This window comes from Crinia signifera, chromosome 1, assembly GCF_055691185.1.
Source record: "Crinia signifera chromosome 1, ASM5569118v1, whole genome shotgun sequence".
NCBI classification, from domain to species: Eukaryota; Metazoa; Chordata; class Amphibia; order Anura; family Myobatrachidae; genus Crinia; species Crinia signifera.
The window spans coordinates 91,586,595-91,608,170 of record NC_139217.1 but is presented as its reverse complement, the minus strand read 5'-3'; the positions used below and the strand labels follow the sequence as shown (position 1 = coordinate 91,608,170).

The 21,576-nt window shown below is 43.1% G+C and overlaps 1 protein-coding gene and 1 long non-coding RNA gene across 3 annotated transcripts in view; both read right to left on the bottom strand.

The window, feature by feature from the left end:
• LOC146026234 (uncharacterized) overlaps window positions 1–21,576 on the bottom strand; it is a 484,129-nt gene that overhangs the window by 387,660 nt on the left and 74,893 nt on the right. The window lies entirely within an intron of this gene.
• Window positions 1–21,576, bottom strand: part of DLC1 (DLC1 Rho GTPase activating protein) — a 377,085-nt gene that overhangs the window by 338,575 nt on the left and 16,934 nt on the right. For both annotated transcript variants that reach the window (XM_083170037.1, XM_083170028.1), the window contains exon 2: window positions 10,361–11,435. In XM_083170037.1, the coding sequence (XP_083026163.1) occupies window positions 10,361–11,377 (1,017 nt within the window). In that variant the 5' untranslated portion in view covers window positions 11,378–11,435. The remainder of the gene's footprint in view (window positions 1–10,360; window positions 11,436–21,576) is intronic.

Sequence of the window (21,576 nt, the reverse complement as noted above, 5' to 3'; positions counted from 1 at the left end):
TGCCCCCAACACATCCACACACACATCCACACACAACCATATACACACACACACACACACACACACACGTCTCTTATAAAATATATATCTATTTATATATGTAGAGAGAAAGAACACATATACTGTATATATTTCAGAACTCAGCCACAGATGCTATTTCAATGGCTTTCAATTAATGGATTTCAATTTGCAGAGGAGGAGGGGTGCCCCCTTGAGAGCAGGAGCCCGGCGGCAGATGACTCCATTGCCTTCCAGAGTTCTGCCACTGCACACACACACACATTTTCTAAACATATTTGAGATTGGAAGGAAATCTAGGACATGAAAAAACTAACAACACATCCCTCATAATAGCTGACAGATGCAGAACACACCCAACAGACTGAGTCCCTCAACACCCACACAACCACCAATCTATGAAGTCATTGATGCAGCACAAATATAAAACCACCCTTCTACTTACACCTCTCATCAGCTCGTTGCTCAGTACTGTAGAAGCTTCTCGCAAAACATAGTACTGAAGTGCCAGAGTGTAAATACATCACCCAGAGCATGTGAATAATACTGTATGGCATGCCACAAGTGTGCCAGGCAACAAGCTTATGGCGTACAACTAAAGTATCTAGCAAGTGTTTTAAAAAAGGCCAAAACAGTTGCAGTGTCTAATAAGCCAAATAACCTGATACAAGCAAAGATGGTATATGGCAGCATTTCCACAATTCAAAAATATACTGGTAGGTTAATTGGCTCCCAACCATAGGCGAATCTAGAATTATGGTAATGGGTGGTCCCAGACTTAGAAATAATAGAAGGGGGACCTTTGCGCGGTGTAAAAAATGGGGCGTGGCCTCATGGGAAGGAGGCGTGGCATAACAAAAAGGGGTGTGGTATTACACTTTAGACCATACACAGTAATGCCCATTACACATTTTAGCAAACTCCGTAATACCCATTACACATAAAGCCACACGCCATAATGCCAATTACAAATAAGGCCACACACCATAATGCCCATTACACATTGTGCCACACATCATGATGCCCATTACATACTATATAACGAACCATAATGCCCATTACATATTTGCCACATAAGTGTTGCTTACCTACGTGCTCATTGCTAGGGGGTTCTTGCTTGTTGGCACCATAGTACCCATTACACATGATGCCACACACCATAGTACCCATTACACATGATGCCGCACACCATAGTACCCATTACACATGATGCCGCACACCATAGAAACTATTAAACATGATGCCACGCACCATAGTACCCATTACACATGATGCTGCACACATAATGCCCCTTACACATGATGCTGCACACCATAATGCCCCTTACACATTAAGCCACACATTATGCGTAATGCCCCCACATACCGCCACTTGTAGCGTCCCTTAATCAATGCCCCCAAAAGTGCCACTTACTGTAAATTTTTATATGAGCCTTCACTGCTGCTGCAGGAAGAGATGGAGATCAGTGCAGCGGGCTGAGGTGAAAGCGGGGAGAAGAATTGGAGCGGAAGCTGCAGAGGTGACAGCCATTGACAGCTGGGCAGAGAGCAGGGGGCTGCCCGGCTGTATTCAGAGCACTGCAGGTCACGGCTGTTTGAAATAATACCCCTTGCACAACAGAAAATGCAGGGATTTACCCGGGAATATGGTCCCAGGATCATGCAGGGACATTCCCATGCTGACCCCTTATACAGTACACCAGCCTAGTCCCTGCATTTTCTGGTGTGAGGGGGAGAAACAACCACTCCCCTCTCCCTTCCCCCCCTTTAACCAACCAGCTATATCTTCAGAACCAACTGACCCATTTACATGAGACCAGTATCATATTGAAGAACTTTTGAGTTGGCTTCGAATGATTTTGATCCCATGAAACTGGGCTATTTGGTTCCAGAGAAACCTGCCCTCAAACAACATAAACAGTCATGAAATTACATTTAAGAAATGAAAAAAAAAATGGTTTAACCTCAATATCCCTGGAACCAATTAACCCATATGGATCCAGCCTGGTATCAGATTGAAGGCCCAGTGATTTGGGTTCGACTGAGATCAACCTCGAGCTTCAGTGATGCCGAAGGGGGAACTGGTAGCCTTTGAACTGGGTGGGGGTCGGAATTAACGGGTCCCATGTTATCCTATAGGGAAAACGTTCCATCTTTGCCTGGCAGTATCTCCGGTTTCCAGGGGGCTAGAGACACGGGGCTGGGCTCATTGGAATGCCCCATCCCTCATCAACAAAATGTGCCCCAGACCACCCCCTAGATTCGCCTATGCTCCCAACAAAATTAACCCTAGAATGAATGTGTGTGCATGTGGTACGGAATATTGATTCACATCATTCCTGGGACAGGAATTGATGTAAATGTTCAAATATTCTCTGTAAAGCTCTGCGGTATATGTGAGCGCTATATAAGAAACTGGTAATAATAATAAAAATATTAAAGGCGCTCATTTCAAAGTATAAGGTCTATTTTTGTTCTTTGTTTATATGTACAATTTCCTTGATGTCATTTGACAACTGACTCCTGTGATGTGTCATTAACAATTCTACCTCTGTCTGTTTTATTATTTTTTTATTATTTTTTTATTATTTTTCTACAGATCCTTGTCTCCAAAGTAATATAACAAATACAACTGCTTTATTTTAATTAAGATAAAAAGAACTATTCTCTCAGCACACAATCTATCAGTATTTCTACACAAGACCTAAACTTAGACTCTCTCACAATAGTTCTTATTGATTGGGCCGTACACTTCTGTGCTTCATTAAAAGTAAATAAAGCTTAAACATGACTGCCAAAGTATGAAAATCTGTTCCAGCATCCATCAGAAGATATTGGCAGGCAAACATATGCAAAGGGAAACAAATCTAATACCATGATAAATAATATTGTTTCAAAAACAGCCATGTTAAAAAAATAAAATAAAACAAGAAATATTTTATTATATACAATATTTGTATATTCTCCCCAAGCTTGTGGATTTCCTCCTGGTGCTCCGGTTTCTTCTCAAACCCAAAACATATTATGGTAGGTTATTTAAAACTTAACCCTAGTGTGTACATTTTGTAGGGAATATGGGGGCCAATTCAGGGTCGCTCACAGTGATCTTAAATCGAATCGAGCCCTGATGTTTGGGTTTGCGCATGCACATTTCTGCGCATGTGCAACCCCTGAGAAGGAATGGCTTCGGCGAGTTACACAGTGTAGCTCGCCGGGCTGTTAGCTGCAGGGAGGCTGGGCTTTCCCATCGGTACGCGGGAGTGCTGATGCCTGCCGGGGTCAGGTGGCTGATGTCACAAGACATCAGCCACCTGCCCCATCTTCGCCCAGGCGTTCATAAATAATACATCCCTTTGCATGTTACCGAAGGGAAATGGCGGTGGGGCAGGTGTTCGTATTGGTGGCATTAAGCCGCTCCCTAATCAACGAAGGACCGCTGCTTAGCGAGTGATATTGAACTAGGCCCATGGATTGCAAGCTCCATTGTGGCAGAGACTGGTGCAATGGTTATATATTTTCTGTAGAGCCAATAGGAGATACTACCTAAACATTCAGGGGATATCTTAGTAAAGGACGAAAATGCTCAATGGAAAAGCCTCAATTAATTTAAAGCATACACACTGTACACCAAACCAGAAGAATGTGTGCTAGGCTAATGTCCGACATAGACTAGACTTTAGGAACCGCATAGCTACAGCATACAGATGAGGCTGACAGTGTTCCAAAGTATTTTCCCTATTTGAGTACAAATTTCACATACACAATAATGAGAAATATTTTGACAGTTATTAATAAAAGTCACATTTCATTATAAAAATGGAAATAAAAAAAATCTGACTAAACAGAAACAAAAATGAATTATATTAAATTAAAATGAATTAAATGTTGAGTTCGATTAAATAAAAACATCTGTTAATTTTGTACTTTAAAATTCCAATGGTAATCTTATTTTCGGCAGTAGACCAAATAGCGTTCCCATTCAAGTAATGCAAATAGTTGCCCCGATTTCATATAATATAGCTCCGAATTAAAATCCTGTCAACTGGATGGAGTATATATCAATCAGAATCGATTAGATAGTTCTGCTGATCATCATTCGTATATTATACCAGGCATCCCACCAGCACCTGCAGGAGGTGAGATGAGGTTGGCATCCCAGTGCTCAGGATGCCGGTGTATGGAAGACCAATGCCAGAATCCTGACACCTCCTAAAATACCAATGGAGGAACCCAGGCAGCTGAAATGCTGGATATAAGTATCAGTGGAATGTTAGGTTGGAGGGGGGAGTCAGGGTTCGGCCACAGTGAGGGAGGATTATGCTGCAGGGGTGCCGGACGGGGTCCCGACAGTTGGGATCCCGACAGGCATTTACCAGACGTCGGGATCCCGACTGTCAAAACACCGACAGCCGGGTTCCCGACGGCCACTTGCTATTTTTCCTTGTGCGGGTCCACGACCCCCATAGAGGGAAATTAGAACAGTTGGCGAGCGTAGCGAGCCACCGTGCCCGCAGCGTGGCGAGCGCAGCGAGCCCGCAAGGGGCTTACTTGTGATCACCATGCTGTGTTTGGACAGTCGGGATCCCGACGTCGGGCTAATGACTGTCGGGATCCCGACTGTCCGACCCCTGCACCACACCCGGCTGCAGGAGGGGAGGTTTGAGTTAAGCTGCATGGAGGGACAGTTAGAAATAGGCTGCAGGAAAGGAGGGTTATGGTTAATTGGAGATAGGGGAGAAGGTTACAATTCTTACCCTAGATCTATTGGGATCATGGCCATTTGGATGTGAAGGTCAGTCTTCTTACCACCAGCATTCTCAGCCCCGGGATCCGGTACCCAACCCACAAGAGGTATACCTCCTAAAAGTCGCATAAGCATATGCATCCAAATCTATTTGTATCAATTTACATGATAAGCCCCTAACTGTCCTATAGCTGGGTATATGTTAGACAATTTCTTAAATGTATATGCACGATAATAATATTAATGACAATATTTATGTGCATATCATCTAGTATCTACACACTATACCATTACCAATGCATACTCCCCTGGGATCACTAATGACCCCTCTGTCATTTGTACAATCGTCAATGACCGCATACTCCTGGTTGTGGCCACTGAACAACATCATTTATAAAGTTTTTTCTTGTGTATGCACTACATCATTTGTCAGGGAGTTACAGGCAGTTCAAGGGAAATTGTTGATGACATTGCAATGTTTTTGGTGTCGTCTAATGTGTAAGCAGTTTAAGACCGCATAGGAGTCAGAAAAATGTGAGCAGATTAAGCAGGCAATGTAACCAACACTTAGACGAGGGTGCTGTGTTGTTTTATTCAGTGCTGGACCAATGGAAAGAGAGACAGCCGCAGCGATCGCTGCTCCTGTAACACCTGAATAAACAAGGAATGATAGATGCATAGTATGTTTCCATGCAATACAGAAGTGTTCCAATGCAATAGCTTCCCTGGTTCTGGTCGCACACAGCATATGCAACCCAGAACTTAGCAGTCTGTTTCCAGGCAACAATCATGCAACTGAGGAACAGGTATATTCAGATTTCCTTTTTTTTTTTTTTTTCAAGTTCTATAGTAATTATTGTTTCAGTATTATGTTCTTTTGGTAGACTTTTTTTTGGTAGTGGGTTAGAAAAAAATGTAACATCATTAACAAATTCCTTAAGAGAAATTATGTGTATCTAAGTTGGTAGAATACCATGAAAATGTGTAATAAAATTAAACTTTTCATGATAAATAGTACACAAATTGATAATCTTGCCATATTAGTGCAAAAAAGGGGGGGATTGTTACTATGCACAGGCTAAAACAATTTCATTCAGCCAGAATTTTTAGAAAAATAAGGGTATATCCTATTAATTTATGGAGACCCTAACCATGTTATACAGGATTATTTTATAAACTAAATAACATGTCTGGCGGTGCTCCCATAGAGTTTAAATTAAATATTCAAAAAGAGAAGAGAAAAGAAACTCTTTTTTGCTGGGGCACTACTTACTAAATCTATACAATGTTTAAAATATTTTATTCAATTTTGATAAAAAAACATACATCACATATAACTAAGACAAACATACAGTGCGAGATTAGTTTGTGCTACTAATATATACGTTTTATCTATGTGTGTAGCATAAAAATCAAGTAGAATGAACCGTGCTAGGCGAAGAATTGTACATTAGAATTCAAGGAGATATCTGTAAAAAAATTGTATTACCACTTTAATAAGTTAGAGATGTATTAAAGTGGTAATACAATTTTTTTACCCATATCTCCTTGAATTCTAATGTACAATTCTTCGCCTAGCACGGTTCATTCTACTTGATTTTTATGCTACACACATAGATAAAACGTATATATTAGTAGCACAAACTAATCTCGCACTGTATGTTTGTCTTAGTTATATGTGATGTATGTTTTTTTTATCAAAATTGAATAAAATATTTTAAACATTGTATAGATTTAGTAAGTAGTGCCCCAGCAAAAAAGAGTTTCTTTTCTCTTCTCTTTTTGAATCTTGCCATATTACAAGACATAGCTAGTCAAAAGGATGCTCAATGCATACCTCCCAACAGCCCCGTTTTTTTTGGGATGGTTCTGCCCCCCGCCCCGGTCCGGCAGTGTCCTCTGGTGGTGAGGGGGGGGGGGGGGGGGGCAGGTCGGAGTCCCCCCAGACTGAAGGGAATAGATGCTGAGCACATGCGCACAGCATCTATTCAGTGACGCAGAGGGTGACAAATGTGGGCGTGGCCCGATGTTGCCCTCATTTGCATATGACACGCCCTCATTTCTGATGCGCGCGCGGCTCCCTCTTCTAAAGATGATGGGAGGTATGCTCAGTGTGCAAGGAGCAACCAGATAAAAAATAAATAAATGATCCCCATGACAAAGGGAATTGCTTTGTGAATCTGATCAGGTTTTCTAGATTTTATTTTTATTGAAAACAAAGATATACCGTAGATTGGAAACAGGCAACAGACAAATGTAATTTCCATGACACAGCACAAGAACTTTCCCAGCAGTTATCTGTTTTTGAAGGAAATATTCATAAACTGCGTTGACAGGTGATATCATTATTCATAGATAAAATGCTGGTTTATATTTTGAAATAATAAAAAGACTATCTAATTACTTGGATATAAATAAAGAAGACTGTTCTTTGAACTAGCCATGACTGTTGCAGTAAGATGCAGACAATTAAATAGCTGTCTTTTAATAGCAAAGAAAACAGACACATATGCAGCCTGTATGTCATCTTCTGTTGCAATAAACCCCATAATATGAATATGTCGGTTATCTAAATCGCATATCTCTCCTGGTGACTATTATGTACAATAGGACACTTTTGGCATACTCATTATATCATACTCATTATATCATACAGATGGGGCAGGTCCCATCTTTGCAGGGGATGGCGATGGCGACGCCATCCGCCATCCCCCGCCAGCGCCATCTCTATAGCAAGATGGGGACGTGCGCGCACGAGAGGCGCGCGCATCCCCTTCCGACGGCGCCTCCAGCGCTTCCCCCGGGTCACTGCCGGCTTGTCGGCGGTCACCCAGGGTCCCCGCCGCCTGCCCGCACCCCCCCCCCCCTAACCCTGTCCGTCTCCCTGAAGCGGAGACGGACTGGGTTCCCGTTGCCCCGCCACGGAGATTGAGCACGTGCGTCTCAGTCAGATGGTGAGGTAGGCTGCTGGCGGATCGCCAGCGGTGACGTTCTGGCGATTCGCCAGCAAAGGGGAGGCCTGCCCCATCTGTACCTACTAACTGTCCCGTGTGTGTGTGTATATGCATGCATACAAATTACACACATACCCCCTGGGCCAAAGAGAGGTGTTCAGAACCCCCCTCCCCGCCTGCATGCACAACTGAATACTAAAAGCAGTATACTTTTAAATGTCAGGTATACTGTAAGCATAATCAGAAGTGCTGTTTTTTACAACCTATCACTTCATAAATAGACCGAAAGGTGCCTGATTCGGAGCAGGGGCAAATAAAAGAAAACAAGTACTGTTACACATGGCCAAACCATTTTGCACGGGATGTGGGGCAGATGTAAAATGTGCAGAGATTTAGATTTGGGAAGTGTTTGTCCAAACTCAAATCTAAATCACAGAATACATATAAAGCTGCACAGTATTTGTGAGCTACAGTACATGCAGAAGCAGCCAGTATTTACCCTGCATGCAAACATAAATAAGAACTATTTGCACCACTTCCATTGTTAAATGTTTTGCAAAGTTACTACTGTTTTTGCTTTGATTCCTACTCTGAATTAGCCCCAACAGGTGCCCCATAATAATATTTATCATCATTATTAATAGTAATTTATATATTTATTTATTAACATAGCGCAGCCTATTCCGTTGTGCCTTACAATAATAATAATAATAATAATAATAATAATAATAATAATAATAATATATTGTCAGCTTTAACATGACCCTGTATAAGTCTGATGGAAACTGTCTTCAACACTTCATGAATAAGAATTAAGAATACAAATCAAACATCAGCTAAATGCATTCCTACGGGGAACTTATACCCCTTTCACATCGCACTTTTAAAACGGTAAATTGTCGATTTTTTTCATTTTAAAACGTTTAAGCCTGCACTGTGAATGCACCAGAGCCGATTTACCGTTTAAAGTTAACTGGTATTTCGAACCGTGTAAAAAGCAGAGTCCTACACGGTTCCTTGCCGTTTTTTGAGCAATGTGAATGTGTACAATGTGTCTGAAACGGTATTTCAGGCAAACAACACAAGCTACAGAGCAGTGATAGGCTGTCCCCAGGCAATGTTGACACTCTGGCTTGAAACGTGTTCGGGTTGAAACGGTTTGACTGCTATGTTGAATGAGACTTAACCGGTATTTAAAACGGTAATCTGCGGCAATGTTAAGGCTCTGACCCGTTTTAATTACCGTTTTAAAATACCGTTTTTTAAAACGTGTCGGCGATGTGAAAGGGGTATTAGATGCACTTTTGCAGACATAATAGGTAGAAGTACCAATTATAACCATAAAACACTCATGGTACATTAAAATGTGAAATGTCAAGTCAATTTTGCACTCTGAATACCTCTTAAATATAGGCACGTGTGCATTTGGACCACCACCAGGATAGCCATCAGAAATTGTGGGACCCAGGACTGGCGAAATAGGCAGGGCCCCCTTTCCCCTACTTGAACCCCTGGCTTGCCTGGTGAGACATCCGATGTCCACAGCACTGGCCACACTACTCAACCTCTACATTATTATCAAGGTAATTGTGAACTTTGTTTTTGAAAAATTATGTATTTTTTACAGTGATTATTAGATAAACATTTTAATATAATAAAAACGTATAATTGTGATACCCAAATCATCACATCTTTTTAGCGCTTCACTACTCTTTTTGCTTTGTTTTTGAAAAATTATACCTGCTAGACCAGTCCAGGGCCCCCTTTCTCTCTGGATCCCGGACTGGAGTCCCTGCAGACCCCCCCTGATGGTTGGCCTGCCAACCACCAAAAGGGGTGCCTAACTGAGGGCACTCCCAAACACATGGTTTATAAATGTAAATGTCTCAAAGATAAAAAGCAGTTTGAGAAATCAAAGAAAATTTAGTAATTTCTTTAGATAGCACAAATCTCATAATTATATACTGTATAACAACAACTGCAGTTTTAAGGAAGAGCCATCTAAAACAACTGAGGAAATGCCAGCACCATTGAATCTTGGCAACATAGTAAATGTTCCTGCTGACACACTGGTTTGGTATTTTTCAAGTTGTTTGTTCCACAGATGATCTATAGTAAGTCCACAAAAAAAAAATCTGCCTCCTACTGTATGGAATTGATGAGTGCACTAAAAAATAGTGGAAACTTCTAGGAAAAATGTTTCTTTTCCTTTGGACTTTAAGAACTTCTTAAAAATTAATCTCCCAAAAAACATCACACTATCTCCTTTAAAAACCACCCTGGAGGAAAAAAAATATGGTTGGCATGCAGACTTTCTCATATTTGAGTATGTTAAGGGATAGCAGGGGGGCGGGTGTGTGGGGAGGGAGGAAGTCACAGTGAAGACATGTCAGAGGGAAGTTTTAAAGCCTGTCTGCTCACTACATCATGTGACTGTGGTTGCCATGGTAGCCCATATCACTCTTTAAAATGGCATCATTAATAGCTACTAGAAAAAGCCACATAAGAAGCGGCAAATGTCAACCTTGCCACAGTGTTTATATTAAAATGTTCACCTCATTTTTGTTGAGGATCTTGTTTTAAGAAGTTTGTCATGTATCCACTAATTTCACATAAACATATAATACAATAGAAGAGATCCTTACCTTTTTTCTCCGTAGTCTAACTTGCTCATATATGTCTCCAGAAGTAGTAAAGCTCTCCTTGAGTTTTAAAGGCTTGGTGCAATCTGTGGAACATATTTCTTGCAAGCCTTCTTCTATTATATTTGAAAAACCATTTTTGAGATCAATATTATGCAGAGCTGCGTTGGTATCTTCACTGAGAACAGGTGCATCACAACAGTGCTCTGGACCTGTTTGGGATTCCAATTGAGAAGTATTAAAGGAAGACAGGCTATCAGCTGGTGTATCAGTCACCACATCAGAGTCTGCTTGTCCATTTCCATCCTTTGATGCATCACATTTTCTTCTCTGTTGTGCGATTCTCGCGGTGTGCAGCAGATGTTCACCAGTCATGTCAATTTCCTCAAAATCTGTTTTTGTGCAGATTTCCTTTTCTGAAATTTTTATGCCTATTACGTCTAAAATATTAACATTTTCTACTTTGATTTCATTGTCAGTGTCCAGATGTTCTCCTTCTGTATGAATGTTTTCTTCTGCATCAACAATGACATTGTTAACTCCAAAACTTTTGTTACATTCCTGGCTCATGTCCTCTTTTGGCAAGTTCGGAACAACAGAGCTAGCACCCCCCTGACACTGCAATCGTTCCTCATTTGCGAAGCTTTGTTCTTTATCACTGGAGGACAAGGAGATCACTGTTTCCATGGTGGTGTTGGGAGAACCATGATTATCTTCTGTATCTAGGTTATCATTTTCATCTACCTCTCTGCAGATTTGTTCTGGAGCCTCTCCAAAGTAACCCCTCTCTGATAAAGAAGAAGGTCTGTCTCTTTGATCCTCTGTCGTTGCCCCATGCTCTTCCATAGCTGCCTTTAAATGATCTACTTTAAGCCCATGGCAACATAACTTATCACAGCCCACCGTGTTAGAGGACAATCCTATCCATTGGGTTACATGATCTTCCCAGCTTCTCTTCCGAATGGCTACAGACATGTCACAAAACAAAACCCCAGACAAAGTTTGCAGACAGCAGAGCATGTGATTTCAGCATGGGAATGCAGAGAACAGCAATCCAAGTGACCTGGTGAAATAGCATCTACAAAACAAGAAATCAAATCAATTAGAGTTTAAATGTTGACAAACGATCAACAAGCAATACAGCAGCCCTTGTTTGGATGAAAAGCCTGTGTTCTCAATGCACCACACTTGGGCCTGCTTGCCAACTTTGCACAATAAGACTCATTTTATTTCAGTCATAGGATAACTCATTTCATGCATCTGAATCCTATAAAGCCTTATGACTCCACACAAGTTAGGTTATCGCTAGAGAATCAATGAAGTGATTCAGGATACAAGTTGCAGAGAAGCCCTTACATAAGCTTGCTCCATAGTTTAATTAGAAAAATTAAATTGTCAGAGGAGAATGTTAAATATTTGTTTAACATCATACTTGTCATGATAGTGGAATAATATCCTTTACATACAATTTCTTAGTATATCTTCCTACTGTATACAGCATGATAATATTTTAAAATACAATTTGGGGGTGATTCTGGTTGGCCAGAGATGCCGCCCGCCACCTGTATGAGCGACTGCCCCACCCGCCGCCGATGATTCCCCTCTTTAACATTGCGCAGCAGAAGAAATCATTCGATGGTCTCCTACCATCGCAAATAAAAGTTTTATTTGCGGCTACCGGGACAAAGATGGAGCGGGCGGCAGATGTCCTGTGCCATTGGCCACCCACCCCTGGCAGGTATCGACACTTCCGCAAACCCATGGGAACGCCCAGCATATTCATGGGGATGCCCATAAAAAGCTGGGTGTTCCCAAGGGCGACCCCCGTCCACCCCCAGCCCGCCCCGATGTTTGCGAACATCTCACGACTATACAAGTCGCCAAAGCCATTCGCAAAGGAGGCCTGCACATGCTCATGATAGACCATGCACATGCAGCGAGAACCACAAACGTTTGCATGGCAACATAAAGTTATTAGTCAATGTATTATAGAAGTTATTATCCTGAAAATGTTTGTCTTTTGAGGTTTCCCTTTTATCATTGCTGCAGAAGCTAAAATGTTTTTTTATTTCTGATCAGTTGCTAAAAGTCAGATTTCCCATTCATCTGACATCTATTGGGGAGACTTCCCATTTTGCCGACTCCTAGGTTGGGGTGATCAACTAAATCCAACATGTAGGATATACAACTTTACTGGCGGTTGTATTTATTATATTGTATATGCACCTTGGCATAACAATATCTGGAGGAGGGTGCTAGCCTTTGGGACTATGCTTCAAATATATAAGTCTTTTGATTAAAAGTAGTATACATTAATTTTTTTGTATAAAATATGAATTATTCCATCCAAGTCTGAAAGAACCATTCACATTTACCACCTAATAGTAATTTTCTTTCTAGTGACTGACAATTCCACAATTTTAATTTTAGACCCTAGGGCCCCCCCTGTTTTACGCCTTAATCCATCTCTGTACCTGTACCATACTAGGGGCGAGATGTATTAAGCTGAAAATGCTGTAAAACTCCAGTTGTATTAAAACCCGGCCGCATTATAGGGTATCAACACCTTTGGGTGGCGATACCCTATAGAAGCCTATGGGCTTCTTTTTGCTGCCTCCATCACAAACCCGCCGCCTCGCTGACCCCCCTCTCCTCCTCCCTCCAGCTTACCTTCTTGCAGGTCCTCCTGGACCCCGGAAGGTAAACCACTCCTCCCCCTAGCAAGGCAGCCGGACGTCCTTCCGGCTGCAGGGGGGAGGAGGCGCCGGGGACAGCCATGCTGAGCTGTCCTGGCTGCAGGGGAGCAGTAGGCGGCTGGGAGGTGACGGAGACCCCCCGTGCACCACAGTACAGGTATCCACACTGCGATGCCAGATGCATATATTAGAAAATATGCGCTGGCATCAGGGCGGGGGCATGGCAAAGGGCGGCGATGTATATTAATACATCCCCCCTAGCTGTGAGTCAGTGACGCCTGCGGCCCAGCCATCTCGCTGTCTACTGTGAGTCTCACTCTGCGTGCCGTCTGTGTGCACCAGGCCGCAGCCGCTCGGAGACTGAATCGGCTGTCTACTATCTGTGGCCCAGCTGTACCCGCTGGTCACTGCCGTCTCTCTGGCTCCTGCATGCTTACTGAGCATGTGCGGCACCCCGGGTTGTCTGTTCCATGCTCTGCTGCTGCCTACCCTGCCTGCTTGGAATTCTTTTATGCAAGTGGATGGACAGAGAAAAGGAGCCGCAAAAATTTTGGTGAGGACCGGGAGCTCAGCTCTGCAGTGAGTGACAGTGTATTCATTATTGTCATTTTTATACTAATCAGTATACCATGCTTTTAATTGTTTTTAAGTCTCTTCAATGGCAATATTTGGCAATACATTTTATGGTACATGCAGATGATATACTGGTAGGTTAATTGGCTCCCAACAAAAAGTAACCCTAGAATGTCTGTGTGTGTGTGTGTGTGTGTATATGTGGTAGGGAATATAGATTGTAAGCTCCAATGGGGCAGGGACTGATGTGAGTGTTCAACTAGGTGGGGATGGGGGGGGGGGGGGGGGGCTAGAAATATCAGTGTACAAGGCCCCAAGATTTCTGTTGCCGGCCCTGGGCTTACTAAATCTGACCCTCAGTGGTTGGATGCTAACCATTTTACCATCCGTGCTGCTAGAACTTGCCATCGAGGTAAGTGATGTTAAAAACCAACTACATATCCATTAGTGTAATTATGATACTAAACAAATGTGCTGCAGTGCTAGTAAGACGTACAGTATCATTGCTGCATGGGGCCATCAGAGCTGTTCAGTCAGTGCATTTCCATAAGGCTTCTCACTAGTTTTCCATCTCTTTGGACATAATGGGGGGTCTTTTGCACTTTGCATCTGCTTTCTCATGATGAGGGTTATGAATATCATAGCAATGTCCCATATGAGTTACATAAAAGCCATACACGCCTTTGTTGCTGAGAAGAGTTAGCAGATGCTTAGCATGTGAATTATCTATCATATACTACTGTACATCTTCACTATGTGCTCGCTGAGTGGATTGCACTGAAGTGTCCAAGCTGCATGGCAGGAGATTATAAACACAAAGACAAGTATTGTACGATACACAGAACAAAGTAATATGACAGCTGACTCCTTTGAGTTACACCTTCAAAATCTGATTTCTACGTGCTCATTAAGTACATCAACCTACTGCTTAACGCTACGTAGCTAATTGTTCTAGGTCATTTTAGTTCACAGAAATAGACAGATTGCCCAACCAGACACAGCATCACATGCCTGAGGGAAGCAGCTAATCTAAGTTATCAGCACACTGCTTTTCTTCCATCGGAAACGCTTTATCTATAAGACGAAATACTACACAGTTGGGGTTTTAATACAAAAGCGGAAGAACAACATATGTGCAGCAAGCATAGCAGCAAATAACATACACATTTTCATATTAGCAAACATATTAGCAAACAGCTTATTGATACCTTTCATTTTCCAAACTGTGACCAAATAACAGCTGCACACAGATTGGTTACTGTGCTTTGCAGCACATTTCAGCAATATGTTATAAAATATCATCAAACAATCTGAGAAGCCAATCGCACAAGCCATATCTGGGACATATCTGCTGAAGATTGCAGGCATGTTGCTGAATTGCCCCTAAGGCCTTTAAATTAGAGATGTGGGTACTTATGTATTATCTGGACTCCCATGTTAAATGCACCCATTTTTTCATACCCCTACTATCCAACTACGCATGGAGTTGATTTTATATAGTGTGGTGAGCGCAGCGAGCCCCACGAGGGGACGCGGTCTCATAAGAAAAACGGGAGTCCAGATATTACATAAGTACCGAGATGTGCAGACTCGGATTCCAGAGATCCGAGCCCCCACGAACATCATCATTCCGAGCCCGGTTCCAAGCAGTGCTTGGAGATTCCCGCCTGACTCGGGTCCGTCCACGTAGTCAGAACGTCATCTACCTGCGCTGGATTTCGCGAGGCTTTAAAAGCTGCTGCTGCGCCCGCCATCTTCACTCCAGTCTAGTAGTGGGTTGGGAGAGGGTGTGTTGGTGATGCTGCTGGGGCTTAAACTTGAGCTTGAGCTTGACCTTCAACGCAATATTTTTTATTCGCTTGGGCTGTCTCTCAGTGCTGCTGTGTAGTCTAACTGTGAACTTGTAGTACTACTGTCTCCTCTGTGCAGTCTACCTCTGGTGTGCTGTGTTGTAATTATTTTATTCGCTGGGGCTGTCTCCCTCAGTGCTGCTGTGTACTCTGTTCTCATCTCTGCTTAGGGTGGGATCTCCCTAGCAAGGAGGACAGTCTAACTGTGTACTTGTAGTACTACTGTCTCCTCTGTGCTGGGGCCTACCTCTGGTGCTGTGCTGTAATATATATTATATAAATAATTAATTATATTATATATATAGTCCACTGGTGCTGCCTGCACTGAATCTGCCAGTATTATTTAGTTACTCAGTCCACTATTGCCACTGGCAGTGCTACTGGCTACCTAGTGTACCTACCTAGTACTTACTAGGCTGCTATATATAATTTAATTAAAAAATAATACTTGTGCTGCGTGGGACTTTAAAAAATAATTCCATGCTGCTGGTGCACTGACGTGTGCCACTGAGTGCCACTGCCAAGCAGTACCTAGTAATAATAAAATTACTTATATATATATATATATATATGGTGCACATACAAGTATTGCTGACGTATCTACCTGTCTTGTGCCTAGTACTGTCTTATCTACCTGTCTAGTCTGGGGCCCACTGACTAGTACTGCCGTATCTACCACTGCAGTGCCACTCTTACATGAGCCACGTGTTTGTGCCGCACACTTGTGTGGCTTAGCATAGTTATCCAGCTACCTCGGTGCAACCTTTTGCCCTAAAAACAATATTGTGAGATGTTTAGAATAGACTGGAAATGAGTGGAAATTAATGTAATTGAGGTTAATAAAGCGTAGGAGCAAAAAAAACCTCAAAATTCTGTGATTTTTATCAATTTTTATGCTTTTTTAACAAAAGAAATCAGAACCCAAAACCCAAAAAATCCAAACACAAAACACTAAGAAGGTGTTTTGCCAAAACCCATTAGAACCCAAAACCTCAAGGTAATCAGAACCCAAAACTCAAAACCCGAAAAGTGGCCGGTGCACATCCCTAATTTAAAGTAGAGATGTGCGGTTCAGTCCTCCAGAAATCCAAATACCCTTGAATTATGTGGATTTTGTAGTGAACCACAACTCAATCCAGATCCCCCTGAGGAGATCCGATCTAAACAAAGTCCTAGTTCAAATGTTCCTGTGCCTCGGAATTTGGATTTCCACATTTAGTTGGATTGTGTTTTAAACTAAATTGAAATCCAAATCCAAAACAAGTTCCTTGAGCATGGTTTTACCAAAAGCCAAAACTTAGAATTAGAACCGGTCCAAAACCAAAACACGAAGGTCTGCGCACATCTCTAATTTAAAGTCTGATTAAGCATTGCATGCTAGTTGCCCACAACTGCCATAGCATCGCTTGCAGTAAAATAACTGTGGATCTTTTCCCAAAATCCAAGTTGCATGCATCTACAGTGTGACCAAACTGCTCCCATCCGCCGGCAGAAGCAGCCATTGTCACTATTATTGTGCACTTGCTCTTGCCCGATCCTTGCTGTAAAAGATGCAATGCTTTCTGCAATGAGCATTTTCTGTACTGTAGCTTTTTGCTAATGCTGATAATTAATGCAATAATATAATGTATATTACTAAAGCAACATAGCAAGTAAATCGGTTATGAAAACAGATTTCCTTACCCTACATGTAATATGCTCAGATAGAAGGAGTAAATGACCAGGTCCCCTTTACAAAGAAATTAAAATCCAATATAAGTACATGTAGAGAATACAAAAAAAAAACATCTGGTACACATTATGGCTTTGGAGAGCAGCTTCTGTTACATTGTGTGCCACGGAAACAAGAACAAACTGAAACAGGGCCACCAGACTGACATCACACTTGTGTTTCATTACCATTAAATAATGTGTAAACTCAAAGGAAATAGGATCGTTTCCAAATGGAACATGGAACTCCACCCAAATGCTTTATAACACAATCTATACTAAAATACTGATAAAATAATTCTTGATGCTAAATGACTTGCTATAAACATTAAAAGTTGTCAGCTTCTGTCCCTATACTTCCAGCTATAAAATCATCTATTTGTGCTTTTGTGGCTCAATTAAAATTTGGACTTTACTTCTGCAAACTTGGCAATTAACTTACTGGAACTAAGGGTTAAATACTTTTAAAATGAACAAGCATTGGCTTAGATCAGTCACTACAACATCACAGCCAACATAACCTACAAAAAAATCTGTGAATTATTAAGGTTTTATGGGTAAATATTTGTCCACCCTGCAGATACACAGGGGAGCTCATCTATTAGGCAGACTGCAGTGTTCCAAGGACATTGGCCCTTATTCTGATTGATGCGGACTTTACCGCGTTCTTACGGATTGCGTCTTTACGGCGTCTGCGCATGCGTGGAGAACGCTACGCGCATGTGCCACGCCTTGACTCGGTACCAGTTCGGACAAAGACCGTCCAAAACTGGTCACCGCTATCAGTCGGGAAATAGGGGCGTATTATGGGCGTCATGCGGAATGACACATGGGCGTAGTTTCAAAGTGGGCAAAACGGGGCGGAAACATGGGCGGACACGGGGGAGTACACTTATGTTGGGGGGCGTACATTCGGAAACCACTCCGAATGCACGCGAGCAAAAAGGGCTGAAATGTGCGGTGTCCACAAGTGTACTATTGCTTTGCGGACACCACTCGTTCATGCGGTAGGCGAACGTACGCCTAATGACTACAACCATTAACACCTGAACCCAATAGAATCTACTCCTTTACTCATTACTCACTAATAGGCCGCTTGTCAGTGCTTTAATTGAAACCATTGCTGCTTCAAGGAAACCTTAGTAATCCCCCACATATGCTGTACTTGTCAGACACTTTAAAACTGCTAACAATGGACATGACTGAATATTAATACTAGCAATACACATGTGTATTCGACATGTACTCATGAAACCACACATTTTGGGTAAAGTAAACACATTTATTTATATTCATGTCACACTCAATGCCAGTGTGATGCAAAGACCATAAAATAATACATACAAACAATAAACAACATGGCAGGAATGCTGCAAAATAATTAAAAATACAAAACATATATAATTGCACACAGATGGACTCCAGCACCTCCTATGTGCCACTGCACATGCAGCCAGTGGGAAATGAGGAGGCTGCTGGCCCTTCTACAGCAGGGCAAGCTGCACCTGACCATTCAACAGCAGGGCACCCTACACCTGGCCCTTCTGCAGCAGGCCAACCTGCAGCTGGCTCATATGCACCATCAGCAGAATGATTTGGAACACAACCGGGGACTTCACAAGATAGTACCATGGCCATCACTTCAAGTACAGCTGACAGTAATGGCAGCCAAAAGAGGGCAACAGGGGAACCACTAAGGACATATGAAGCAAGGGCTCATCTGGTTACCCTGAGCACGTGATTGGACACAAGAAGCTGACACACACAGCACAATGGAAGATTTGGGAACACATAACGGCAGAGATTAATGCAGCCACAAGTTCATTTCCGACCACGTTTGGCCTTGGTAGGCTCCTTGGCCTGTGCAGCAGCTCTTCGGGGACGGCCAGATGCTGGGGCAGGTGGAGCAGATGATGTGGAGGGGTTGGCTGGTCTACCCCTCCTGCCAGCAGGGAGTGTTTCCGGTGGTAATGCACCAGAAACGGATGACATTAGGACCCTGTTGCTGGTAATCAGCTCCACCATAAGCTCATTATGGTGGAGGAGGAGATCATTTTGGCGGGTGGCTTGCTCGGCCAGCACCTGAGCACTTGCAGCCATGGCCTGATGTGACTCAGCCATGGCCTGCATGCTCGCAGCCATGGACTGCTGGGTGCTGACCAAGCTCGCCAGGATCTCCTCGGTCCTACGCATCCGTTCTGATGCCAAGTCTCCCTGCTGGTTGATGTCCCCAAGCACCTGGGCCAAGGCGGCCAAATCGGCTTGGCCCGATGCCTGCTGCTGCACAGGCCTACCTCTGGGGCCAGGTGGCACGGACTCCTCCACCTCCTGAGCAGAGTCCTCACCAAGCGGTGGGGTGTCTGTGGGAAAAGATAAACACAATTAGGAGACATTCTACGATAATTACTTGCACAAGTTTATGGCATGACCAATATTTACCTTCCAGAAAAGACGCAAACACTTCAGCTGGGGCCTCGCTATCCATCGTGCTCACCCCCCTGATCTCCTCAACTGAGATACAGCTCTCCGCCATCTCCTCCAGGGGGGTGAGCTCTAGCCCTGATGGCATGGGGCCGGCCCCAGATGTCTGGCTGTGTTCCCACCGCTTGGTCATCTTCCTCTTCAGGGTGCTTTTGAAGTCCTGCCACCTGCAATGTAAGTTGACATATTAATACATGTCACTCCCAATGTTAGCTGTTGCAGCCATTGCTATGTGCTACATCTTACAACATGTGATTAATGTCCCATATATAATATTACATGCAACTATGATATCAACCGTTACAATACACATTCACAATCACCCTACTCTAACTCTCAAGGAAATAACATGGCAATAATGTATGTGTATCGTAACAACCTCATGTGCCATTTGCAAAATGCATATAAGCATCAATTCAATCATTACTTGGCTATTACTGGCCACATGTATGACAAAACAACTTGCCTCTTCTTCACATGGTCCGTCTCACGAACTTGTGGCGCAACTGCATTAATCTCTGCCGTTATCTGTTCCCAAATCTTCCATCGGCGTGTGTGTGTCAGCTTCTCGGATGGACACTCTATCCAATCACGTGCTCGGGGAACCAGGATGGCCAGCTCCTGTGCTTCATATGCCTTGTTTTTTTTTGGTGGTTCGGCTGTTGCACTGGCTCGCCCCTTGCTACGTCCCTGGCCACGCCCCCTGGCACCAGTCGCTGCACTTGAAGTGCTGGCCATGGTACTACCTTGTGAAGTCCCCTGTTGTGTTCCAAACAAATCTGCTGATGGTGCAGATGAGCCAGCTGCAGGTTGGGCTGCTGCAGAAGGGCCAGGTGTTGGTTGCCCTGCTGTAGAATGGTCATGTGCAGCTTGGCCTGCTGTAGAAGGGCCAGCAGCCTCCTCATTACCCACTGCCTGCATGTGCAGTGGCACATAGGTGGTGCTGGAGTCCAGCTGGGCAAAAAGTTGCTGCAGCTCTGGGTCTACCTCTGGTTGGGAGCCAGACATGTTAGCAACAACATTGTCACCCTGTAATACACCTTTATATACTGTTTGTGTATCCTGTTTGGCGGACATCAGCGGCAGCTGCGTTCCGTGCGTGAGCGTACGTCGCTGTTATTTCGCGCCGCATACGGTGGCGGAAATTCCATTGTGGAAAACCTGGCGAAAGTTCTAAATGAAATACTGGTCACCAATGATAACATTGCATAGAATCTTCGGATACACCTGGGACTATTGCACAATACACATGCTATTTGCTAGCATTACATGACATTTGAATCATGACTACTGTCGTATTATGGCGTTTGATTGCAAGCTAAAAGTAGCCCAATCCCTTAGAGAATCCAGGCCACAAGTCAGGCAATACTCATCTCTACTGTTATAGACCACACATGTAAGAGCCCTATAAATAGTGAGTTGCTGGTAGAATCAGTTGTCTCCAGATCACGACTTGTCAGGGTCTAAGGTAAGCTCTTCCATGCTCCTTGTAGATATGATATCCATTCACAATGTAAGTGTATGAAGGTATGCACCATTGCCTCACTGACTACAGATTGTTGGGCCAGCAAAGTGTGTGTATCATTAGTGCAACATGTCACATGTTCACTATTTCACTCACAGGTCTTAAACCTGTGTGGGATCATCTATTGCAGGACAACATGTCCCAGCAATAGATGAAATGTCTCATAGTACATGATGTTGGCAAAAAATGCAGACACCTTTATCTGTGTGTTTTGGACGGTGTGTATTGAGTTCATATTATTGTGTCATCATTATAGAGTCAAATGGATCTGCGTGATTACACGGGGCGGCCATCAATTGTACGTATAGAAGCCTACAAATCAGTTTGTAGTGGGATATGGCCATTATGTGCATAGGTGCATCAGTATTTATGTTCATTTCTTTA